This window comes from Cololabis saira, chromosome 8 (assembly GCF_033807715.1).
Source record: "Cololabis saira isolate AMF1-May2022 chromosome 8, fColSai1.1, whole genome shotgun sequence".
NCBI classification, from domain to species: Eukaryota; Metazoa; Chordata; class Actinopteri; order Beloniformes; family Belonidae; genus Cololabis; species Cololabis saira.
In genome coordinates, this window is record NC_084594.1 from 15259281 (window position 1) to 15281511 (window position 22231).

A 22231-nucleotide genomic window follows, 5' to 3' on the forward strand; every position below is an offset into this window, starting at 1 on the left:
TTTAGAGGCTAAAAAACTAATTCCAGTTGTGTACATATACAAAACCACAGGCATGAAATGAATCAGATCTACGTATCTACAGTCTTCCCAGCTCGTATTATCCACAGTCATATGGATATTCCATATGACTGAAGAGTAATGCAAAGGTGTCACTGATGTAAATAGAAAACCCTCACCATGAAATTTACCTTTGTGAAGCTTGTAATGCGTTTGGCATTTGTAATTTATAGCAATGTTGATACTGCAAGGTTTTTCCTCGTTCTGTTCTGAATTTATATCAATGATCATTTATAAATGAAAAAAAAATCCTTTTTTAAGCTGAAGGCCAGGCAAAATAAAGCTGAATCATCCTATAAGTCGGTTATAAAGGAAAGTCAGGACGTAGAAAATGACCTGTAGCCTCACAAGCACTAACACGAGTCTGTAATCCACATTTCCACAGCATAAACTCCATTAATCAGTCATGTGAACCACCCTGGCTCCTCTAACATCCCTTTTGTCCCCTTTCTTTTGAAAGGGAATAAAAAAATGAAAAACAGACAATTTTAATTTGCATGGACCGGAGTACTTTGAAAGAAAGTTTTAATTTTACAAATTGTATACAGTAATAAAAATGTTACTGTATGATGCACCATCTCGGTTTTTTCCCCAATAATAATGCATGTGAAACTCAGCTTGGTCACTGTGCTGTTTGTGTGTGTGTGTGTGTGTGTGTGTGTGTGTGTGTGTGTGTGTGTGTGTGTGTGTGTGTGTGTGTGTGTGTGTGTGTGTGTGTGTGTGTGTGTGTGTGTGTGTGTGTGTGTGTGTGTGTGTGTGTGTGTGTGTGTGTGTGTGTGTGTGTGTGTATACTCTCACAACACAGTATTATATAAAACCTCCAATCTCTGTGTGAAAACTGCATGTAAATTGTGCATTCACATATTTGGCTCCAGGCTGGCATGTGGTAGCTCTGTGCTTAGAAGCATCGCCTCATGGTTGGAAAGTGGTTGTTTTGATTAGTTTGATTCTGTGGAGCTTGTGTGACAAAAAATATCCATATACACAAGCCACAAAACTGCCCTTCAGTTCAAATATGAGAGTAAATTATTTATGATCTAATCTAACATAGTGCTCATTTATTCTTCTTCACCCCCTGTATGCATCGTTCTTCATCCACATGTATGTTATTTTTTTCTCCCTTATTTCTTCTTGTTGCAGATGGGTTTTTACATAGTGCAAACTAAGTTTCCTCTTGTATCTTTATACAAAATGCTCCAGGTCTGAATGAGTTAAAATAAATTTGACTATAATTTCACATTTATGTTTGCCTCATATAAGCACAATTTATGGTACCACTTTAGAGTTTATGAAAAGATAAAGAGACTTTAGTGGAGACATTTAACATTGGGATTGCTGGATGTACTTGTTAAGTGAGCATGCAGTCATCACTATATGAGAGCAAACGTTATCGATTGCAAACTATTATGGGCTCAATATAGGTTCGTAAAGATTTTGCAACTATAAATGAATGTTTGCACATTGTTTCAAAGTTTGCACTGGTAAATCAAGTTTTATTATCCTGTAAAATGAATCTACCTGAAAATCAAGTTTGTGAATATGAAGAAAAGGATCTGCATTGTTGCAAAAAGTTATTTTGCAAACATCCTGTTCACAGATGTCCTTGACTTTAAACCTTTATCTGATTGGATGGCGACAAATCAAACTGTCCAATTGGAGAGCAGATGGCTTCCTGTCCTCCCCCACCGCTGCTGACCCGTAAAGGAGAGTGGAGCTCTGACATGGACGGAATAAATGCACTCGTGGCAGATTTATTTGACAGGATGATGAAAAAAATGTATAAGTGCAAACTTTGAAATTATATGCAAATACTCATTTACAGCTGCAAAATCTTCATGATCCTATATCCATCCGTCCATCCATTTTCTATACCTGTTTTATCCTTTGCAGGGTCACAGGGGTCTGCTGGAGCCTATCCCAGCTCATTACAGGCGAGAGGCAGGGGTTCACCCTGGACAGGTATGATCTTATATCGAGCCCGAGAATTATAGGTTTGGTTCCTAGAGTCAAAAGCGTGGAGGGATTCAAGAAAGTGCTGCTGTAGCAGTGTAGTTCCCCAATTTTCATCTGAAATGTGATCAGCTTGAACTAAACTGCACTGTCTCGTTTCTCATTGTTACATCAGTTGCTGACAAATGTGATTGATTGGTTTACACAACTATGCATACTAAAGCATGCAGGTCCTGCTACAGAATATAATATCGTCAGGCATATTAAGTATGTCTCATCAAGACAGCTTCTGCATCTCCACACATTCTATGAAAATATGACAGTAATGTAATTATCTTACACTACAATAGGATCTAAACTGACCACTATTATCTGTGCATATGATATGAACACTATAACTTCACAGATGTGACTTTTTATCCTATCCAAGGCGATTATGCTAATAAACAGCTGTATAAAGTATGGCACAGAGCCTGAATCTTTAAACATGCAGTCCACTGGAGCAATTCGCTCGTTACGGCCGTCGGGATAAACGGGCATGACTCAGCAGAAATACTGAGCAGAAATGAAATGAGTCGCCAGATGAATTGTGATGCGGAGTATTGAACGTAGCTCTTCTAGTTTTAATACTTGGGTTATCCTGTCAAACCACTCTCACAATGAGCCAAATGTGTCACCTTTTTCAAAATGAAAAATAAAAAGTTGTTTTCCAAGTAAGTTAAAAGTCTAAAAAAAAAAAAAAAAAAAAAAAAACAGAGTAGTAACAGAATATCTTACTTGTGCACTTTTTGAGACCGGACCCTTTCTTCACAGCGTGACGACTTAGCTTGCAGTTGAAGTTGTTCTCCCAGAACTCAGCAAACCAGATATTCCTTCTGTTGTTTTCAAGCGTTCGGCTGATGAAGTAACGATCAAACCCTAAACAGATCAATGTGTTCACTGTCACTTGCACAGCCATTGCAAACACACAGTTGGTACAGCCTGTCCATGTGCGGGGATACTTTTTTTTTTTAATGTGATGATCAAATAATAGTGGTACACTGCAGAGCAGCAAAAGACAAACAGTCCCGAAACACAATAAAATAATATTTCATGGGATGTTTGTGCAGCGGTAATCTTAGTACCTCTGATGGACTGGCGCTTGGGTAAGATGGTGACCGCTCCCTCTGCCATCGCTTCCTGCTGCACGACTGGAGAGATCTTGGACCCCCAGCTGTCCGAACCCACCCATATAAAATGACCAGTCTGGTTGGCCTTTTTTGCCGCACTTAGCAGCCGCCTGCAAAAATGAGAAAATATATACTTCCATGGATGAAGTTGACATCCCATCCTTGTTTTGTACATTCTGACTGCTGCGGTGGAGTTTTCCTTATCATCATGCAGTCATCGCCAGGCTTTACCTGATATCGTCTTCGTTGGCAAAAAGTATGACGACTCTTGCATTTGGATTTTCCCTGAGTCTCCGGATGACCTTGTCAAACTCGCCCTGTTTCGGCTCCCTGGGAATCTTGACTGACTGTGAGATGCATACACCACCTAAGATATAAATGTACAGATAGTCTGAGATACTTGGCTCAAAGTAACAGGAAAAATCACAGAAAATGAAACAGACAGTTGCTGAGTGGAAGACAGTATTGCCATTTAAGAGCTTTTTTTTTCTTCAATTAAACAAACTAACATTTAGCTCATGCTTTACCAGACTATATTGGTTTCATATGTAACAGGATTTGCAATCATATATCTTGTTTTGAGGCTTTTAAACCTTATACCACAATAGCAAATACTGTGAATTCCTGTTTCAACTCTTCTCAAGTCACAATCCTTACATTATATTGTTTTAGTGGGAATTATGTATTCATACTATCATGTTGCACGTAAAATAAACATAATTTAAGTACATACCCGGAAGACTATTGCATTCATATAAGTGTTTGTTTGTTTTTCACAGAGAAGCTGTTTTTTAAGGGATGTTGTGGAGGTGCTTTATAGGCTGTGTTGAACTCTAGCTGTGAGGCATTTTGCAGGAAAACTCATATGCACAAATACATCCTAAAAGTAGATGACAGTGATGCTGTTGCCCTATCTGGCTGTTTTCTGTAAAATCTTTAAAGATCCACACACCCTCGAAAGTTTAAAAAACTACATATGACAAAGTAACACTTCTTTGAAAAAAAGAAAAGGTGAACAAAAGGCTGTTTAGGTTTGTTTTTTGTCATCCAAGTATATTTTTCCATATTTCTCCAGCAGTATTTCTTGTGAGAGCGCATCACCGTGGCTTTTTTACGTGGCAGAGAGCTTCCAACGGCTCTCAGACGGAGGAAACACCACCTGAGGAACAGGTCTTTGGAAGTGCTACATGTTGTTTCTCTGCATATTTACTACAACCATCGAACCTGTGGGCAGAGATGAGTTTATTTACATGGACACGGCCACTGTGAGGGAGTGCACGGGAAATAATTAACTGTAAATAGATTGGTCCTCTCACTTCTCTGAGTCGCGTGTTTCTCCACCACCTACACACACCTGATGCATGAATCTCACACACCAAAACAAAAGATGTGGTTGCTTGTTTTCCTGTGTGTACCATTCGTAAAACTCTGAAATCTAGACTGCCCATCCGTGGTCTTCTGCTCTGTTTCCCTGCTCAGTGAGAGGGCATCTAAATCTCCTCCCAATTTAGCTATTTAAGGCAGAGCTGAGGTTTTTAGACAGACAGCTTGTGTTGGGTTATTTATTCACACTTGAATAATGACTCTCTATGAATGATATGCTTGTACAGTACATGTAAATGTCTTATAGTAATATATATTTCATAAATAATGGAGAAAGCTGTGCTCAGAGATGACAGACAACCTTAACCTTAAAACCTTATAACATGTGTCTTCCTGCGGTCCACAGTCACTACGGGCCCTAACACAGCTGTATTAGCTGCGTATTACATCTGTGAGACGTACGTCCTTCAAGAGTAAAGGCACTTTTCCACTAATACCTACTCGGCTCTACTCATCTCAGCTCGGCTCAACTCGTCCTAGTTTCTTTTCCATTACAATTCAGCACCTGGAGTAGAAGTAGGCGGGTTGGAGCGAAGCTGTTGTGACGTATTTGATTGTGTGATCTAAATGAAGAAGACAACAACACTAAAGATGTAGAACCTGGAGGAGATGATAAATGTGCTGCTGGGTCTGTGGCTTGTGTTCAATATCAAGTTAAAAAATGAGAGAAAGAGAAGCTTCAAGTGGCAACGCTTTTTAATTTTTTTTTGTTTGTCTCGGCGCTGCTGAAAAGTCTGTTGGTAGCAGCGAGCAGCTATGAAGTGACAGAGCTCCTGGTAGATCTGGTCGTTCCTTTTCACCCGTCTAGATCCCTTTTTCATTCTCTCCTCAGCCCCCAGGTTTATGAACATCTGCACCTCAGAGTTGGATCATGAAACAGACTTTTGGGCTGCCATTGCCTGTTGAATAAAATGAACAAGAAGCCGCTGTCAGAGTTGCTTTTTCGCTGATGTCCACATCCCGACTCAGACGTCTGACTCCCAACCCCCCGACCAATCGGTGGCATGTAGTGTGATGACGTCAGATGCAGCCCGACTCAGCCGCTTAGAACCTCTGCAGAGTACTTACAGAAAAAGTATCTACTCGGCACGGCTCAACCCCTAGTGGAAAAGCGCCAAACCGAGTGGAGGCGAGTCGGGTTGAGTAGGTACTAGTGGAAAAGCGCCTTAAGCGCCGGCTCTCAGTTGGTGGTGCTCATCTGCTCAGCTTAGAGAAAACGTGAGTCCTTTGATCTGAGTCGTCATCACGTGTTGGTTTTTTCAAAAGTAGTTTCTGCAAAAACGGTCTGTAGTACGATTCCCCTTCTGATGCACTTGGCAAGCGCAATAAAATACTTATTTTTATGCTGAAACGTTAACAAAATATTTGTGATGTGGTCCTACAAGAGGCTTGCAAAAATTCTTAAGTCTTTGCAGCTGATAATTCAGTACTTTTTAACTTATTAGTTGATAACTGTACCCCACCCAACCCCCCCATTAAAATTAAAGTGGGTTACTCATTAACAATGCATTGCTAAAATAAGTGAAGGATTGGCGAATTATGAATTTAAGAGTTATTTCAAATTAAAACTATTGAATACTACAATTTTAATCAGCATTTTTGGTTGCCAACTTTCCTGAATGCAGTTTGGTAGATAACACGCTAAGCAAAAAGAAAACAACACACTTCTAATCCTGCCAGCAAAGCTTTGTTTGATCAATTCATCCTTTCGCTGGGTGACACCGTTACCCATGACCACCGCACCTGACTTATTTCAATCACTGAGCTAATCCTAAATTTGGGCAGTGCTTCAGAGATGAAATTCCCACATAGAGCCACTGAAAGAGATGTGTGGAATCCCTGAAAGTGAGAGAGGGGGAAAAAAAAAAATCACAATTTTCAACTGTCTGAAGGCCTCAGATCATCTTTAATATGTGTTTTTTCTGCTGCGGGGAGTGTGGGCCTCAACTGCAGTCGCCAGAGCATTTCATCACTTCAGCCATGTGATTGCGATGACCCACTTGTCGCGCTGACTCAAACAGGGGCCCTTATCGAGCATTTGGGGTGTTTACTTAAATGGATGGCTTTAGATAAGTGCCAAACATTAAAGGCGTACATCATTCTTCAGTTTCTCACATGCCACAGCAGATTACTATTGTGGCGTTATCTTAACAGTGTCCTCACGATAATCATGGAAAACTAATGGTGACAAATAGCTGCAGCCGTGGCGGGGCGGCCGTAGCCGTGCAGTCTGTCTTTGTCACGCTGGACGAGCCACACTCTTTCGATGCATCCTGTTTTTGTGCAAACTGAGAAACCTCGCAGGTAAACGCACGCTGTTAACAGCGCAATGGGAGGTTGGTAGGAAGAAACACTTTTTTCCCCCTTCTTTTCAAGTATGTGAACAATGGATTTCAGATGCTGAAATGATATTTTGTCACAGCAGCAGCGAAAGCGGAGACAACAGTTCATGGATGAATAAAGATTTAGATTGAGGAGAGAAGACGCGTCGAATGCGAGTCAGTTAATCAGCAGTCAAGCAGTTTCCTCGCGTTTGCAGCTGCAGAGACTGTTATAGTGCTTCATAATTCAGAGTTTCTAGAAACCCTGAAAGTGGAACGCATTTTTCACCTCGGTGGCTTCTCCTTTTGTGCTTCCTGCATTCTTCCAATCCCAACAGCTCTCATAAACCGCCAGGATCTCATCTGATATAATAATGATAAAAGCCCTTGCAAACATCAAGGAAATAAAGTGACTTCAGTCAAGTTTCCTTGTAGATTTAATGAATTGTGTCTCCCTTTGTCCTCTCCGAGATGTTTTTTAATACTTCAAGGCTTTATGGTTACAGTAAACGCTGTTGCTGCTTCATTTAAATAGAGAGAACATATTCGCTGGTATGACACAACTTCGTGTCATTCGTTGTTACATTCATTCATCTTTTTTTCTTCTTTTACCAGGTGGAAAAAAAACCAACCACAAACAACTTCAGCTACGTTGTCATGTAATATCAGTGAGCTCTCCAGACATATTAAGAGTCAAGTGAGTTGAAGACCTTAAATTCTCTATCGTCAGTTTTGCAAAAAGCACAGATTATTTATTCTCTGTGATGAATTTATAAAATGTTCTGACTTCTAGTTTTCTAATTCTATTTTAAAGTGGATTCTGTTTATCCAGGTGTGTATAACAAATGCAAGGTTTGTGCTGCGTGTACAGTATTACTGCTTTTCCTCTATTTCTCCCAGAAGAGTCCAATGTGAAATTTAGGAGCTGCTCCATCCTTCTGGCTGCATGCATGTGTATTTGTAAAAAAATGAAATGCCACACCAGTGAAATAAAGTGCACAAAAAATACAGCATATGTATTTTGCAGTGGATTGTAAGGAATCGGCTATTTATATTCTAATTGGAAACAGGAGGGAAGAAGAAAAACACTTATGAATCTTGGTTTGCATGTGAAGGATGTGCTCCCCATTAACCAACAAAGCGACTTTCTAACAGGAGTTTTACATTAAAAACAAGCCATTTTCAATTTCATGCAATAATTTGAGCTCTCAAACTCTGTAATTTCCCACTTAAGATGGATCTTGTAAAAGCAGCAGTTTATGTGCCAACCTTGCAGTCGCCCTAATTAAAAACCATAAATACGTAGATAAAAAATGGGGAAAAGACCTTCTCAAGTTTACTGCAAACTACAGCATTACTTATCTCTGCTTTGGTTTGACTGCATCACATTGACCTGGATTTATCATACAGCAGTTGTGACAATTCACTCAATGTGAAAGTGCAATGTGTGCGAGCTAATTTCGGTTTCATAAAATGTAAAAAACAGAAAAAGTCACAGAAGTTAAAGTTTTGAAGTGCTGGCGTGTTTGAAAAGGAGAATGAGATCTTTAGAAAAGCCCAGTTAGATGTTCATAATTCATTTTGCTTGTGATATCTTTAACTTCTTGCTCCATTTGCTTCACAAAGACAAATCTTTTAGGTCTGGTTTGCTTGCTTGGCACTAAGAAATTGTGTTCATTGATAAGTGAGGAGATTTAAAATAATCCCTTTACAAATTTGTTTCCTATCTGTGCAAATTAAAGTGCATTGAGCGTCTGAGGAACCGACAAAAAGTAGGGTCTATTGACTTGTTTGTAAAGAGGAATTCTCAGATGCTGCAGCTGCTGCAAGTCCTACCAGCGTGCCTCGTTGTGGGCTGTAATCTGTTACCATTTTTTTTTTTTTCATGCTCAGTTCATGTTCAATTAAACTGACAAAATACAAAAGTATTAGGTCTAAAAACACAATTTCTTGTGTCTTTCTGCACTGCTGCGTTTCCTAATTGTACATCTTTCCCCTGTTGTTAGTTCACCACTCATGTCTTCTCGTGTGTTTAGTCTGTGGAGCCACTCAAGGAAATAATTAACATGTGGAAAATGTCATTTTGATTTTCTTTCTTTCTTTCTTTCTTTCTTTCTTTCTTTCTTTCTTTCTTTCTTTCTTTCTTTCTTTCTTTCTTTCTTTCTTTCTTTCTTTCTTTCTTTCTTTCTTTCTTTCTTTCTTTCTTTCTTTCTTTCTTTCTTTCTTTCTTGCTTTCCTTTTTTGCATTCAAAGTGAAAAACAATCTCAGACTCCAGCTCGAAATGTTTTATTGCATCAACTAAGAACTAAAATATCAAATATAAATGTATGCTCAAAGTCAAACTGTCAGGGTTTGACATTCCCCCCAGCTTTTCAGTTTCTGTTTTGCCCCGCCTGTGTCCCATCTGCCCTGATTGTCTGCACCTGTGTCTCGTCGTGTCTCGTTATCCCCTGAGTATATCTGGTCTTGTCATCCCTTGTTCCCTGTCGGTCCGTACTGTTTTGTTCCCCATGTTTCCTGCCACGGTTTTCCTCCTCAAGTTTTTTGATCCCTGTTTAGTTTGTTTTTGATCCTGCCAAGCAGCGCTTTGTTTTTTGCCTTTTCTGAATAAATCCTTGGTTTTTGCAACTCCTGCCTCCTGCTCTCGGGTCCACACCATACACCCTAGACGTGACAGAACGGATGGACGTTGGGAATGGACCCAGTGGGAGAGTGGATTTCCCTCTGGATTTCCCTATGGGAAAATAGGAGGTGGCTCAAGGAGCAGGACTCCCCCTTCTGGGGAACACGCCTGGCTCGGGGTGGGCCCCGGAGCATCCAGGCTCTGGAGCTAGCCGCTGTTCCGGCGGTGGTCTTGGGGGCGTCGTCGGTAGTGGTCCCGGACGCATCAGCCCCTGCTCCGGTGATGATCCCGGATCCCCCGAAGCCAGCGCCACGGACCCGGGTACCCCCGCAGCCAGCGCCACGGACCCGGGTACCCCCGCAGCCAGCGCCACGGACCCGGGTACTCCCGCAGCCAGCACCTCGTATCCTGGGTTTCCCGTCAAGTCAAGAGTCCCCGTCAAGTCAAGAGTCCCCGTCAAGTCAAGTTCCCCTGCCAAGCCCCACGCCAAGTCATCCTGGTCCCACGCCAAGACCCAGGCCTAGGCCTCGGGGTAGTTCCCCCAAGCTGTCTCGCCAGTCTGCACGGCCTTGTGGGCGACCCCCGGAGCTTTCCTGCTCCGGGGGTCCCTTGTCCCTTGCCCTTGTGCACGTTCAGGCATGCTACAGTGGAAGCGCTTGTATGACTTACATGTAGATGTCTTCAGGCCTGGACATTTAGTGGATGACACCACCCACGACTCTCTATGTCCAACCATCCAAAAGTTATGGCATAAAATAGGGATGATAAAATATCGACCAATCAGAAGAAGGGGCGGGGCTAATTAATGCCAATGAAGGTGAAGTACTCAATGCCAAGTCAGATGACCACCCACTAGTCTTCAAACCATTCAAATGTTATGGTAGAAAGTAGGAACTATCAAATATGGACCAACCAGATGAAGGGGGGCACGCTTTTTGGTGTCTATCGTCGCCACGGTAACGCTTTTGACTGAGAAAAGTAATGCGCGTCATCGCAGGATGGAGGCACACATTTTGATGTATAACACACCTGGGTGCACGTTACGGTTCGGGCCGCATTAACTGCCGAAGGAATGGCATACATTTCGCCAAAATTACACGATTAATTCAAAATGGCGACTTCCTGTTTGGTTTCGGCCATGACGCCAAGAGACGCCTCTGCGACATCGCATGGAGGAAGGGGACAGTACCGTTGGGGTGGCAAACCAGGGTGGTGGTCCCTCTGTTTAAAAAGGGGGACCGGAGAGTGTGTTCCAACTATAGGGGGATCACACTTCTCAGCCTCCCCGGGAAAGTCTACGCCAAGGTACTTGAGAGGAGAATACGGCCGATAGTTGAACCTCGGATTCAGGAGGAACAATGCGGTTTTCGTCCCGGTCGCGGAACACTTGACCAGCTCTACACCCTCCGCAGGGTGCTCGAGGGTTCATGGGAATTTGCCGAAACAGTCTACATGTGCTTTGTGGATCTGGAGAAGGCATTTGACCGTGTCCCTCATGCCATTCTGTGGGGGGTGCTCGGTGAGTATGGAGTCTGGGGCCCTCTATTAAGGGCTGTCCAGTCTCTGTATGATCGGAGCAGGAGTCTGGTTCGCATTGCCGGCAGTAAGTCAGACTTGTTCCCGGTGCATGTTGGACTCCGGCAGGGCTGCCCTTTGTCACCGGTCCTGTTCATAATTTTTATGGACAAGATTTCTAGGCGCAGCCAGGGGCCGGAGGGGATACGGTTTGGGAACCACAGGATTTCGTCTCTGCTTTTTGCGGATGATGTTGTCCTGTTGGCTTCATCGGACCGGGACCTTCAGCATGCGCTGGGGCGGTTTGAGGCCGAGTGCGACGCGGCAGGGATGAGAATCAGCACCTCCAAGACCAAGGCCATGGTTCTCCACCGGGAAAGGGTGGCGTGCCTTCTCCGGGTGGGTGGAGAAGTCCTGCCTCAGGTGGAGGAGTTCAAGTATCTCGGGATCTTGTTCATGAGTGAGGGAACGATGGAGCGTGAGATTGACAGACGGATCGGTGCAGCGTCCGCAGTTATGCGGTCGATGTACCGGACCGTCGTAGTGAAGAAGGAGCTGAGTCGAAAGGCGAAGCTCTCTATTTACCGGTCAATCTACGCACCTACCCTCACCTATGGTCATGAACTTTGGGTAGTGACCGAAAGGACAAGATCGCGGATACAAGCGGCCGAGATGAGTTTCCTCAGCAGGGTGGCTGGACGCTCCTTTAGAGATAGGGTGAGGAGTTCGGTCACCCGGGAGGAACTCGGAGTCGAGCCGCTACTCCTTCACATTGAGAGGAGTCAGCTGAGGTGGCTTGGGCATCTGTATCGGATGCCTCCTGGACGTCTCCCTAGGGAGGTGTTCCAGGCATGTCCGACCGGGAGGAGACCCCGGGGAAGACCCAGGACATGCTGGAGAGACTATGTCTCTTGGCTGGCCTGGGAACATCTCGGACTCCCCCCGGAGGAGCTGGAGGAAGTGTCTGGGGTGAGGGAAGTCTGGGCATCCCTGCTGAGGCTGCTGCCCCCACGACCCGGGAACGGATAAGCGGCGGACGATGGATGGATGGATGGATGGTAAAGAAGATAGATGAAGTTTAATCTGAATCATGAACATTTATAATAAAAATGATAAAACAATAAAAAGATTTTGTGTAAAAATTGGATTCAGATAATTCCACTTCATGCTGGTTATGTTTCTTTCTTTTTTTTCCTTTTCTTTTCTTATTGACAGATTCAAGTGATAATTGCTGAGAATCACCCAAAAGGCCAAACAAGAGCTATTATTTCCAGTAAAAATCTGTATCCACACAAAAACTGAAATGTATCTGAAGGAGGGTTTCTATTTTTGAGAGTAATAATAAGAACAGCTACATTCTGGACAGCTCTACTCTCTTAAATTGTCTAAAGCAAAGTAAGCTCTCTCAAGTGTACAAACGCTCACTAAAGATCCATCGAAGAATTGTTTTCAGTCAGAGCATGTATAAAACTCCTTCACACTAGTACTATTTTTCCTTTTTAATTTGTTACATACATAGCCTATAATTATTTATTATAGTCAGTTTAAAGGTGTAAATTTGCTGAGATTTACAAAGGAAACCTTTTTCAGTTGGGTCAAACATTGGAAATGCAGTTACAGTCAGATGTCAGCATAAAGAAAAAAAACTTTTCTCGGAATGAGTCTTGTATTCAAGAATCAAGAAAAGATGAGACATGACTCTAGACCTTTTGACATGTTAGTGTGAAAACCAATGAAGGACAACATAATGGATGTTTGTGGCCATCTGCTTAACTCTAGTAGCCTCTCATCATTTAGTTTTAGGAATATTATATTTATAGACCAATTCTTCCTTACAAGTTCTTCCTTCAGTCATGCACTTTATTAAAACCCACATATGCAAAAATAATAACTAAATTAAACATGAAAAGATTGTATAAATAATTCTTTATCATGATGATGGGAGGGTTTTGACGAGTCCTAGCACTGATCAAAGATGATCGAAGATCTTTTCCTTTACTAAAAATCAAATCTTTTGCACAACTCTATCTAATCATTGTTTTGTAAAAAAAATATCTAAAAAAACCTAGATTATTCTTTATATATAAAACTTTGGAACTGTGTTGATGTCTGAATGATTTTTCTTTTTATTGACTGAAGGTATTCAATGGAAACGAAACTTATAGCTGTCCACTTGTGATCTGATAACGGAGAATAATATCTGTTTAGTTGACTCAGTAAGCCTTAGCTTAGAGCCTTGATCTTTTTACAGTCATCTTTTTGTTTATAGCAATACACACACACACACACACGCACGCACGCACGCACGCACGCACGCACGCACGCACGCACGCACGCACGCACGCACGCACGCACGCGCGCACACGCGCACACGCACACGCACACGCACACGCACACGCACACGCACACGCACACACACACACACACCTCGTACTGAGCACATTCATTTCAAATGGCAGTTGATGCAAATAATATCAGCTTAATTGTCTTATCTGCACTGCATTTCAAAACCAATGTTGGATAATTCAATCTTAATGTTTCAACACCAATCAGCTGCGTAATTGCTGATACACCCCCATTCCTCGAGGGACAAATGACTTCAATCACTCATTCTTGCTGCAAGCGACCATCAGGCCATTTCAGACAGGCGCTTCTTGAAGGTCACTGGACTAGTGCATATTAAAAGTTAAAAAGTGCCACATTTCCATCATATTCAGTTGAACACTCAAAACAGAAAAACAGTTAAATGTATTTGTTTCTTTTTTCCTCTCTTATGGATTAATGGCACTTTGGCAAACCAATAAAATTAAGTACCACCTCCATCGTAATGGTTTGATTGAAGGGACAATGCAGTAACTGTCACCAGTTATTATACAGAGAAAACAGCTCAATACCGCCTGACTCCAAAGTGTAATTTTTATGTTTCAAGTAATAAAAGATAAAATCATCTCATGGTTTTTTTATCTTACTATTTATTAAAACATCACGATGTGGCAATTTTAACAAAAAAGGTCAAAATGCAGAAGAAGTGAGTAAAACTAAGTACACCACCACTAATTCCATAAGATTTAATAAGCGTAAGTAGTATGCTGCAGATCAAATTCACTTTAATTATTCATCAGCACGTCTAATCACAACTATAAAAGCAGTGAGAAAGTTAAAGTGAAAAAGCAAGGACAGCGGTGCAGTAGTTGAGGAATATCAAGTCCAGACTTCTAACCTATTACACCCTGGAAAATGTAAATTCCCGCACAACCATATCAGAAACTAATTGTGTCACACAGACAACAGAAAAAGGTAGTTCTATAGTATTTATTCCCAGCGTTGAACTAAGATTTTTCAAACATTGCTTTTTTAGTGTTGCCAACATGTTGTCGGCTTAGGTTGGATTTCCCTAATTTAAAGCCGCAGTAAGGACGACATGAGTTTTGTTTTTCTTTATATATGCTATGATCGAAGGGGCAGGGTGGTGCAGCTGGTTGTGCAGCCATCTCACAGCAAGAAAGTCCTGTGTTCAATTCCCACCGCAGACGCTGTGGGCGCTGAGTGCGTGTTAAGTTCCCCCATGACTTCAGCGCCCACGGGGTTGGAGAAAGGGCCTTTCTGTGTGGTGTTTGCATGTTCTCCCCATGTTCCCTTTGGTAGCTAATGTGAGCTACCCTCATAAAAACATGCAGTCCTGGGCTATACATGCCCTGTCTTGCCAGCCGGGGCGCCAGATAGGGTGGGGAGGATCTGGCCGGAATAACGTGATCCTTCCACGCGCTACGTTTGGCCGGAGAAGCCTCATCCTGTCTGGTGAAAAGAAGCGGTCCATCACTCCTCAGGATAAGAAGGAGACCTGAGCTCAGTGCTGGGCCCTCCCGGGGTTGGTAGAGGGAGCAATGCCCAGGACTGTCACTTAGGTAGGAGCACTGGGTGATTAAAATGGGGAAAAAATCAGGGATAACAAAATAAAATAAATGTGCTCTAATATATAGAATAATGAAAGGACACACGCTTTTTAAATGACTTAGTCAACTATAAATTGAACTCTGTCCACTTTATTATTTACTTTACATTAGATTAATAAAGGGACTCAGGAAGTTAGTCACCATGTAGATTAAAGTAAACCACTGCAGAATAAGCAAATGGTTTTTTATGCCCGCAAACTGAACCACTGAGATCAAGTCAAATTTAGTTTGACTTTTGTTTTGTGTCAATCAAGAAAACTGTCACGACTGCCATATTTTCCCCAATTCAGTGCCACAGTAAATGGTGCTCTAAGTATTTAGCAAAGGATGGATAGAGTCTACCGTTTTATGTCAAACAAAAGTAAATGTAACTAGAAAATTTCATGAAATTTTAATATGGGCATGCCCTACTTACCATTTGTGCCCTCTTGCTGCTTTGGTTTGGGGCTGTAGTGGTTGTGTTCGGGGTGGTTTTATGTAAGTTTGAGGTGTTTATGGTTGTAATGCATTCATTCCTGTGCTCCCAGCAGGGGGTATAGTTTAGGGTTGTTAATAAACCACACCCCCTGCTTCGGGGTTGTGTGGTTTAGGGTGATTAATAATGGCCAAGAAGTAGTTTAGGGTTTTTATTAAACCTTTGGGAATGGGGCCATTTGGCAGGCATTTCTTTCGCCATTTTTTTTTTGCTTTTTGGCATCTAGCGTTGCCACGGTAACACTTTTGACTGAGAAAAGTAATGTCCATCAAGGCACGATGAAGACACATTTAACGATGTATGCTATGTGTGTGTGCGCATGTTCCGGTTCAGGCTATGTTAATGGATAGGTACGAATGAATGGGGCCATTTGGCATGGATTTTGACTTAAAATTTCCTTAAATCACAGCTTCATGAAATTTGACTATGTTGAAGTCCGCCGTGTGCCGAGTCACGAAATATTTGTACGATGTCTCTACGATAACCTGTTGCCTAGCAACAAGCGAGCAAAGTCAAATGGAAATCTTTTAAAATTGAAACTTAAATATCGCAAAAACTGTAATAATGGCATAATGAGGTTGTACGGCCCTTTAGTGCAAATCGGGCTGAATATTTGAAAATGTGAACGATGTCTCTACGATAAAGTTTGGCCGAGCAACAAGTGCCTCAATTTTTGGCATCTAGCGTTGCCACAGTAACACTTTTGACTGAGAAAAGTAATGCTCATCGAGGCACGATGGAGACGCATCTAACAATGTATGCCATGCATGGGTGCACATTGCGGTTCAGGCTGCCTTTAATGGACGAAAAAAGTGTGCGGAACAATAATAATAAGAAAAGGTAAACCTTTTCTGTATACTAATATATCGCCTTCATTTTTCAGTTTTTCTCGGGCGTGTTTTTTTTTGGGGGGATTTTTCTTTTTCCATATCAGAGCGGGGTCATACTGTACACTCACTGGTGTGCAGTGGGACTTTTGCAACTTTAGCTTGTTAGCAAAATGCTAGCAACATTGCCCTTTGGGCCATTCTGGACGATTGCAATATGGTCATGCCACTACTTGGCATGCCCATAATTACTCAGTTCTCCATGTGTTGAAATCCACATAAACCTCAGATTTAAAGGTACGGGCGGCCCCAACAATCGCCTTTTCACTGTGCTATAGATTAAAAATTATATGGCTGTACAATATACTCCAAGTTATTGTTGACCTCTAAAACAGAGGCATTGTTTCACTCAGAATAATTGACTTCTGCCTGACCTTCTTCCTCTCACTATAGAGTCCAAAAGCGCTTTAGGTGGTTCTGTATCCACACACCATGTCCTTACATTACAAATACTTCAGACTACAGCGACCCAATTGACTTTGTTATAATGTCATAGTCCACTGCTACTAAATTGACTAGAATTTCAAGCAGCTTTGGCAACAATGATACCCTGAAAAATTACATGAATCTCATAGTGCAACCACATCTGTCACCCATAATACTTCAAAGGGCAACAAAATATAAGTCCTCTTATGTAGGAGTTGATCACTTCAAGCAAATTGCATTCATATATTTTATGCTCCCCTTATTGTGTTTCCTTTACTGTTAGCTCCCCGAGATGTTTGACATTAACTGTGCAGTGACTGAGGCAGGTTCAGTGTGGTTCATAAGTTAAAAGCACTTTTAAAGGCAGTATTTTAAACTTCAAAATATAAATCATGTTAAGTTTTCTCCAAGGACAGTCCTAATTGCACAAATGTTATGTACCTTTTCGTCTTATAAATGAGTTTTATCAGCTGTTTTCTTATAAAACCATGGATCCATGTCACTACTGAAACCTGGGAAATATCATGGGAAACATCAATGGTCCAATGTGGTGGTCCGATAAAGATGTTTTCACAGCCGTAAATGGACCTACTGTATTCTCCTCTGGGGAAATGAGTCTGGATTATTCCGGATTTTCTTAGAATTTAAGATTTACTCGATGAGGCATGGAGTTTTACTTTTTGGTTCAAATGTTTTAGACTGAAATTCAGGTTTGACACCTGTTTTTTTATTATTTATATAACAATATTGTGAATTTTGTACCTGTTAACATGTTAATTATTCATTCATTACTTTTGGATTAAGTGTGTCAGTAGACAACTGTTAACATTTACATTTATCATATCGAAATGCAGAAGGTCTAATCCCTGATGTTCAGCTAATTGTGACCAAATATGTATTCTATAAATGCTACTTTAACTAATAGAACAACTATCCATATAAGGCAGCATGCCTTACAAGAGTAATCATTTTAGGTTTTTTTTTCTTCCCCCAAAACACACAGTTCACCTTTTTATGGATATTCTGTCTAGACAGATTATGCCTCCCCCAGTGTGTTCTTCACACTTTGAGCTGTCTTTTCTACAAAAGCAGGTAGCTACTCACCTTTAAGGGGGTTAATTAAAAACAGAACCGGGCACCATATGGAGGAGACTTCTACGGTTTTGAATGTTCTCTTTACTGCTCTTCTCTGTGTTTTTGTAGAGAGGAGGTCAACTGTAAGTGACAATCTAACAATGGGTCTTCATGGACTTCCACTGTATCATAAATCTTCATCATTGAATCATAAGTGGCTCCTTCAAAAATGTGGCAACACTGATTTGTCTTCACTGCCATGTCAACTATGAAATAAAACTTCTCCAAACAGAACACAAGAACAATTAGACATTTCAATGGGAGTTATTTCTTGTGGAGTTGATTTAGAAGATGTACTTCAATGCTTTCTATTTCTCTCTTGTAAAATGAATTGTGAGAGGAGAGGAAATTCAGAAGCAGAGATAAGCTTATGAGGGAAATGTCAAGCCTGAAGAAATCTTACAGAGTTGTTCCGGCATATATTTCTGCACCGTACAGTAAGTGACTCGCTACCTGTTGCCTGAAAGTACAGGAACTTCCCATCTAAGGACAGTCTGAACCCTCAAGTTACCAGGCCTGAGAGATAATGTGAGCTGCAGAATTACAATTGCAGAACTCTGGATAAACATACAGACAACAGAAAGCCCATTTTGCTATATTCGTTATTCAGGATGGTAGAAAGCAGCTCAAGCTTTCCGTTGTACGTAATGAATACAGACCCGGAGAAACATTGACAGAAATTCTTTGCAAAGATATGTGCAACTTTAATGTTGGTATGCAGAGTATCAGGATTTTAAATTGGCTGAATAAAACACTCCCTCCTCTACTGTGTCTATCCTAAAGAACACATCGACTGTAGAAAATCCATGTTCTCTGGCGATTTGTCATTATTACTTTCTTACCTATTAAACACATAAAACTGTACTGTGGAAACAGCAGCTTTTACCTTGTAAAAGCTTTTCCTGTTTTTTTCCTTTCTTTAAATCAGTGTATAAGATAATTTTATAATTACAGTGATTTGTTTCATTAATACACTGTTGTTCTAGTCGTCTTACTAGAGTGAGAGATCACATTAGGTGTAAAAGCCCTGAAAGCTGTGGCTTGTTCAGATGTGTAATCATAAGCTATGCTACCATGCTCTTCCAAGAGGGAAGATGTTTTTCTCTGTAAACACTTCCGAACAAAGTTGTGAAGTTTTTCAAATTGTATTGTCATGACTACCATTTATGCCAACAAGGTCTTGTTCTTAGCCATTCTTGGGTGTTGTTATGTCTATGTTCCGGCTCATTATCCTGTCCCAAACAACCTGAGTGTCCTAATGACCTGCAACTGAGACCACATTTCGCTCCAAAATACCTTAATGGTCTTGCTATTTAATTGTATCCTGTACAGATTCCAGACACTCTGTACCAGAAACATCTCAGCTGACAGAAAGCAGAACTGAGTGTCTTCCATGATTCACAGTAGCTTAAGTGTTTCATTTTCTTCTTGAATCCTTCATTTTTGTGTCCGTGAACATAAAGCTGATGTGACCTCCCAAAAAGCACCAGTTTTGTCTGATTTGCATTCCACAGTGAGTCCTCTTTGGTTGTCCACTTTGGCTCAAACAGTGATTGATGGTCTGATCTGACAATGATGTATTTTGACCTTGGAGTTCACTGTGAATCTATTTTAAAGTTGTTCTAAACTCTTTGGTTACCATTCATATTTTCTTTCTCTTAAATTTATCATCAATTTCCCTCTTGTGGTTACATCCAGGGAGGTTGACTAATGGCACTTTTCCACTAGCACCTACTCAGCCCGACTCGGCGCGGCTCGTCGCGGTTCCACCCGTTTTGTCCCCATTTGTTTTTCCACAGCCAAGTGAGAAGTGGGCGGGTTGGGGTGAAGCTGCTGTGACATACTCGATTGCGCAACCCCTTTGTTTGTGTTGGCGCTGATGAGAAATCAGCTGGAGCCGCGAGCGGCTGAGAGTAAAACAGTTCCTGGTGGATCTGATCGTTCCTTATCGCCCGTCTACATCCCTTTTTTAATTCTCTCGTCAGCCCCCAGGTTTATGAACATCTGAACCTCAGAGTTGGATCACCAAACAGACGTTTGTGCTTTATTATAAAATCGCAGCGAGCCGTGAGTCGCTCTCGCGTTGAAGCATAAATCAGGATTTACATGCTTGTCTGTAATTTTTTTTCTGAGATCCTTAGAAAACTGTCTCCTTCTCTTGCTCTGTACCATGTCCAGTGTGATGAACACCATGACTCGTTTTCACCAGTTAGATAGGCACACTGACTGACTTTAAGTCTGAAAACATGTGATGTTAATTATTTGGAGAAACTTTACTTTAACATGTTAACTTTGTCATGTCATTGTCATTTTCAATATTTTCCAGGATAATTAATATGTCCAGGCCGGTTTCATTAGATTGTTTTCAATTCAAAACTGTCTGACTTTCATTAGTTTACATTTGTGTTTTTTTTTCTCTTATATGTAAATGTACCAACAAATTTGTCCAGGTGTGTATATAATGTAACTTTATATTTATCTAATTATAATTTTTGAAATTGTCTTCAGATAAATAATCCTTATGAAATTCCTTCATCACTTTTTCATTTCCAAGAGCAATTCTTAGCTAGTTATATGGACAAGAAAAATCAAGAAGCACAGTGTCCCTCGCCTGGGCATGGGTTACCAGCGTCCCACATTAGGGCCAGGCCTGAGGAAGGGATTCATTTGCAAGTGCCTGGTGGCCAGGTCTTCAAGCATTGGGGCCTGGCTGGGCAAAGCCTGATATTTTACTTGGTCCCCCCTCACATGGGCCCACCAAGGCAAGGCAAGGCAAATTTATTTATATAGCACAATTCAACACAAGGTAATTCAAAGTGCTTTACATTGACATTAAAAGCGGCAAGATATAATTAGACAGTAAATAATTTGACATAATTAGACAGTAAATAACAAATATGATTGAATAAGATGATAAGAAAAGAAGTAAAATAATAAAAAGCACAAGCTGTTAAAAATAAGGGCAGTAGAATACAGCAGGCAAGTTTAATTTAGGGGTACGCTTGAGTAAACAGTAATGTTTTTAGTCCTGATTTAAAGGACACCTGAGTTGGGCCCACCTGGGGGACCATATGAGTTAGGTGCTGTGAAGTCAAACGCATGGGCCTCGGCTCTCTGGCACTTGGTCATGGAAACTGGCTCTGGGGACATGGCATGTCACCTCTCTGGGCAGCCGCTCAGGCATGTGCATGAGGTGGGGAGGTACCGGCAAGATGTGGTCGGGCCCCACAACCCACAACATTGGTTCTGGATGGGATGGACCTTGTTCCATTCTGGAGTTGTCCATGGTGAGAGCAACAAGCTGTAGTGGGATAATTTATTTTTTTATCCCCAGAAGGGGGCATGAACTTTGGGGTTCCCAGTTAACAACAGGGTAGCTTCCCTGTGCCTCCGGGTCAGGAAACGGGCTCTGACAGATGTTTGTGCTTATGCATGAGACATCGCCTCGGTGGAGTACCTGGGAAGAGTTTTAGAAAGTTATCCTAAAGGGGACTCTAGTGGTGCTGGGAGACTTCAGTGCTCACATGGGTGACAACAGTATTACCTGGAAGAATATGTTTAGGACAAATGGCCTTTCTTATCTGAACCCGAGTGGTGTCTGTTGCTGGACATCATGGTTCGTCCATGATGGAGACTTTGTTTGAACATAAAGGTGTCCATAGGTGCACATGGCACCAAGACACATTGGGGATCTGGTGAGGATGTCTCCTGGATGCCTCCCTAGGGTGCCGTTCTGGTGGTATCCAAGTGGGTGGAGACCCAGGGCAATCTCTCTCCAAGATAACTGGAGAAATTACATAGTTCAGCTGGCCTCAGAATGCTTCAGTATCCCCCCGGGGGAGTTAGTGGACATGGCTGGGGAGATGGAGGTCTGGGCCTCATTACTCTGACTGCTCCCTCTGCGACCCAAATATGGAATAACAGAAAGTGATGGATGAATGGACTTTGTGATTTAATTTTGAATTATCTTTACAATATACCTATTGTGTATGCTGATCTTGAAACTGCACTAGGATGACAAGTGGGTGTAGCGACACACAAAAACAATCTACAAATCATGATTCCAGGATTCAATGTTGTGTGCAGGAATAAAAATATTCCACACACACTGTGATGTTGTTAAGTGCTGCACCAAACCAATTTAGCATCAAAGAAGGAAGATTAAAAGAATGCAAAGTGACAGTGATATAATTTTCCCTGAAATCTCATGCTGCAATATTTTCTCTGCAAAGCAGCATATTTGATTCGCCACACTGCAAACATGTTTTTTTCTTCACAGAAAATGCCAATAAACATCAGCATTGTACATAAACATTGCATCCTCTGCTCCTTCTAAA

At 41.6% G+C, this 22231-nt stretch overlaps 1 protein-coding gene across 3 annotated transcripts in view; it reads right to left on the reverse strand.

The window, feature by feature from the left end:
* Positions 1 to 22231, reverse strand: part of LOC133448403 (metabotropic glutamate receptor 4-like) — a 211737-nt gene that overhangs the window by 47590 nt on the left and 141916 nt on the right. For all 3 annotated transcript variants that reach the window (XM_061726887.1, XM_061726889.1, XM_061726888.1), the window contains exons 4-6: positions 3408 to 3543; positions 3132 to 3286; positions 2785 to 2925 (exon numbers count right to left, since the gene is read on the reverse strand). In XM_061726887.1, coding sequence (XP_061582871.1) covers positions 2785 to 2925; positions 3132 to 3286; positions 3408 to 3543 — 432 coding nt within the window. The remainder of the gene's footprint in view (positions 1 to 2784; positions 2926 to 3131; positions 3287 to 3407; positions 3544 to 22231) is intronic.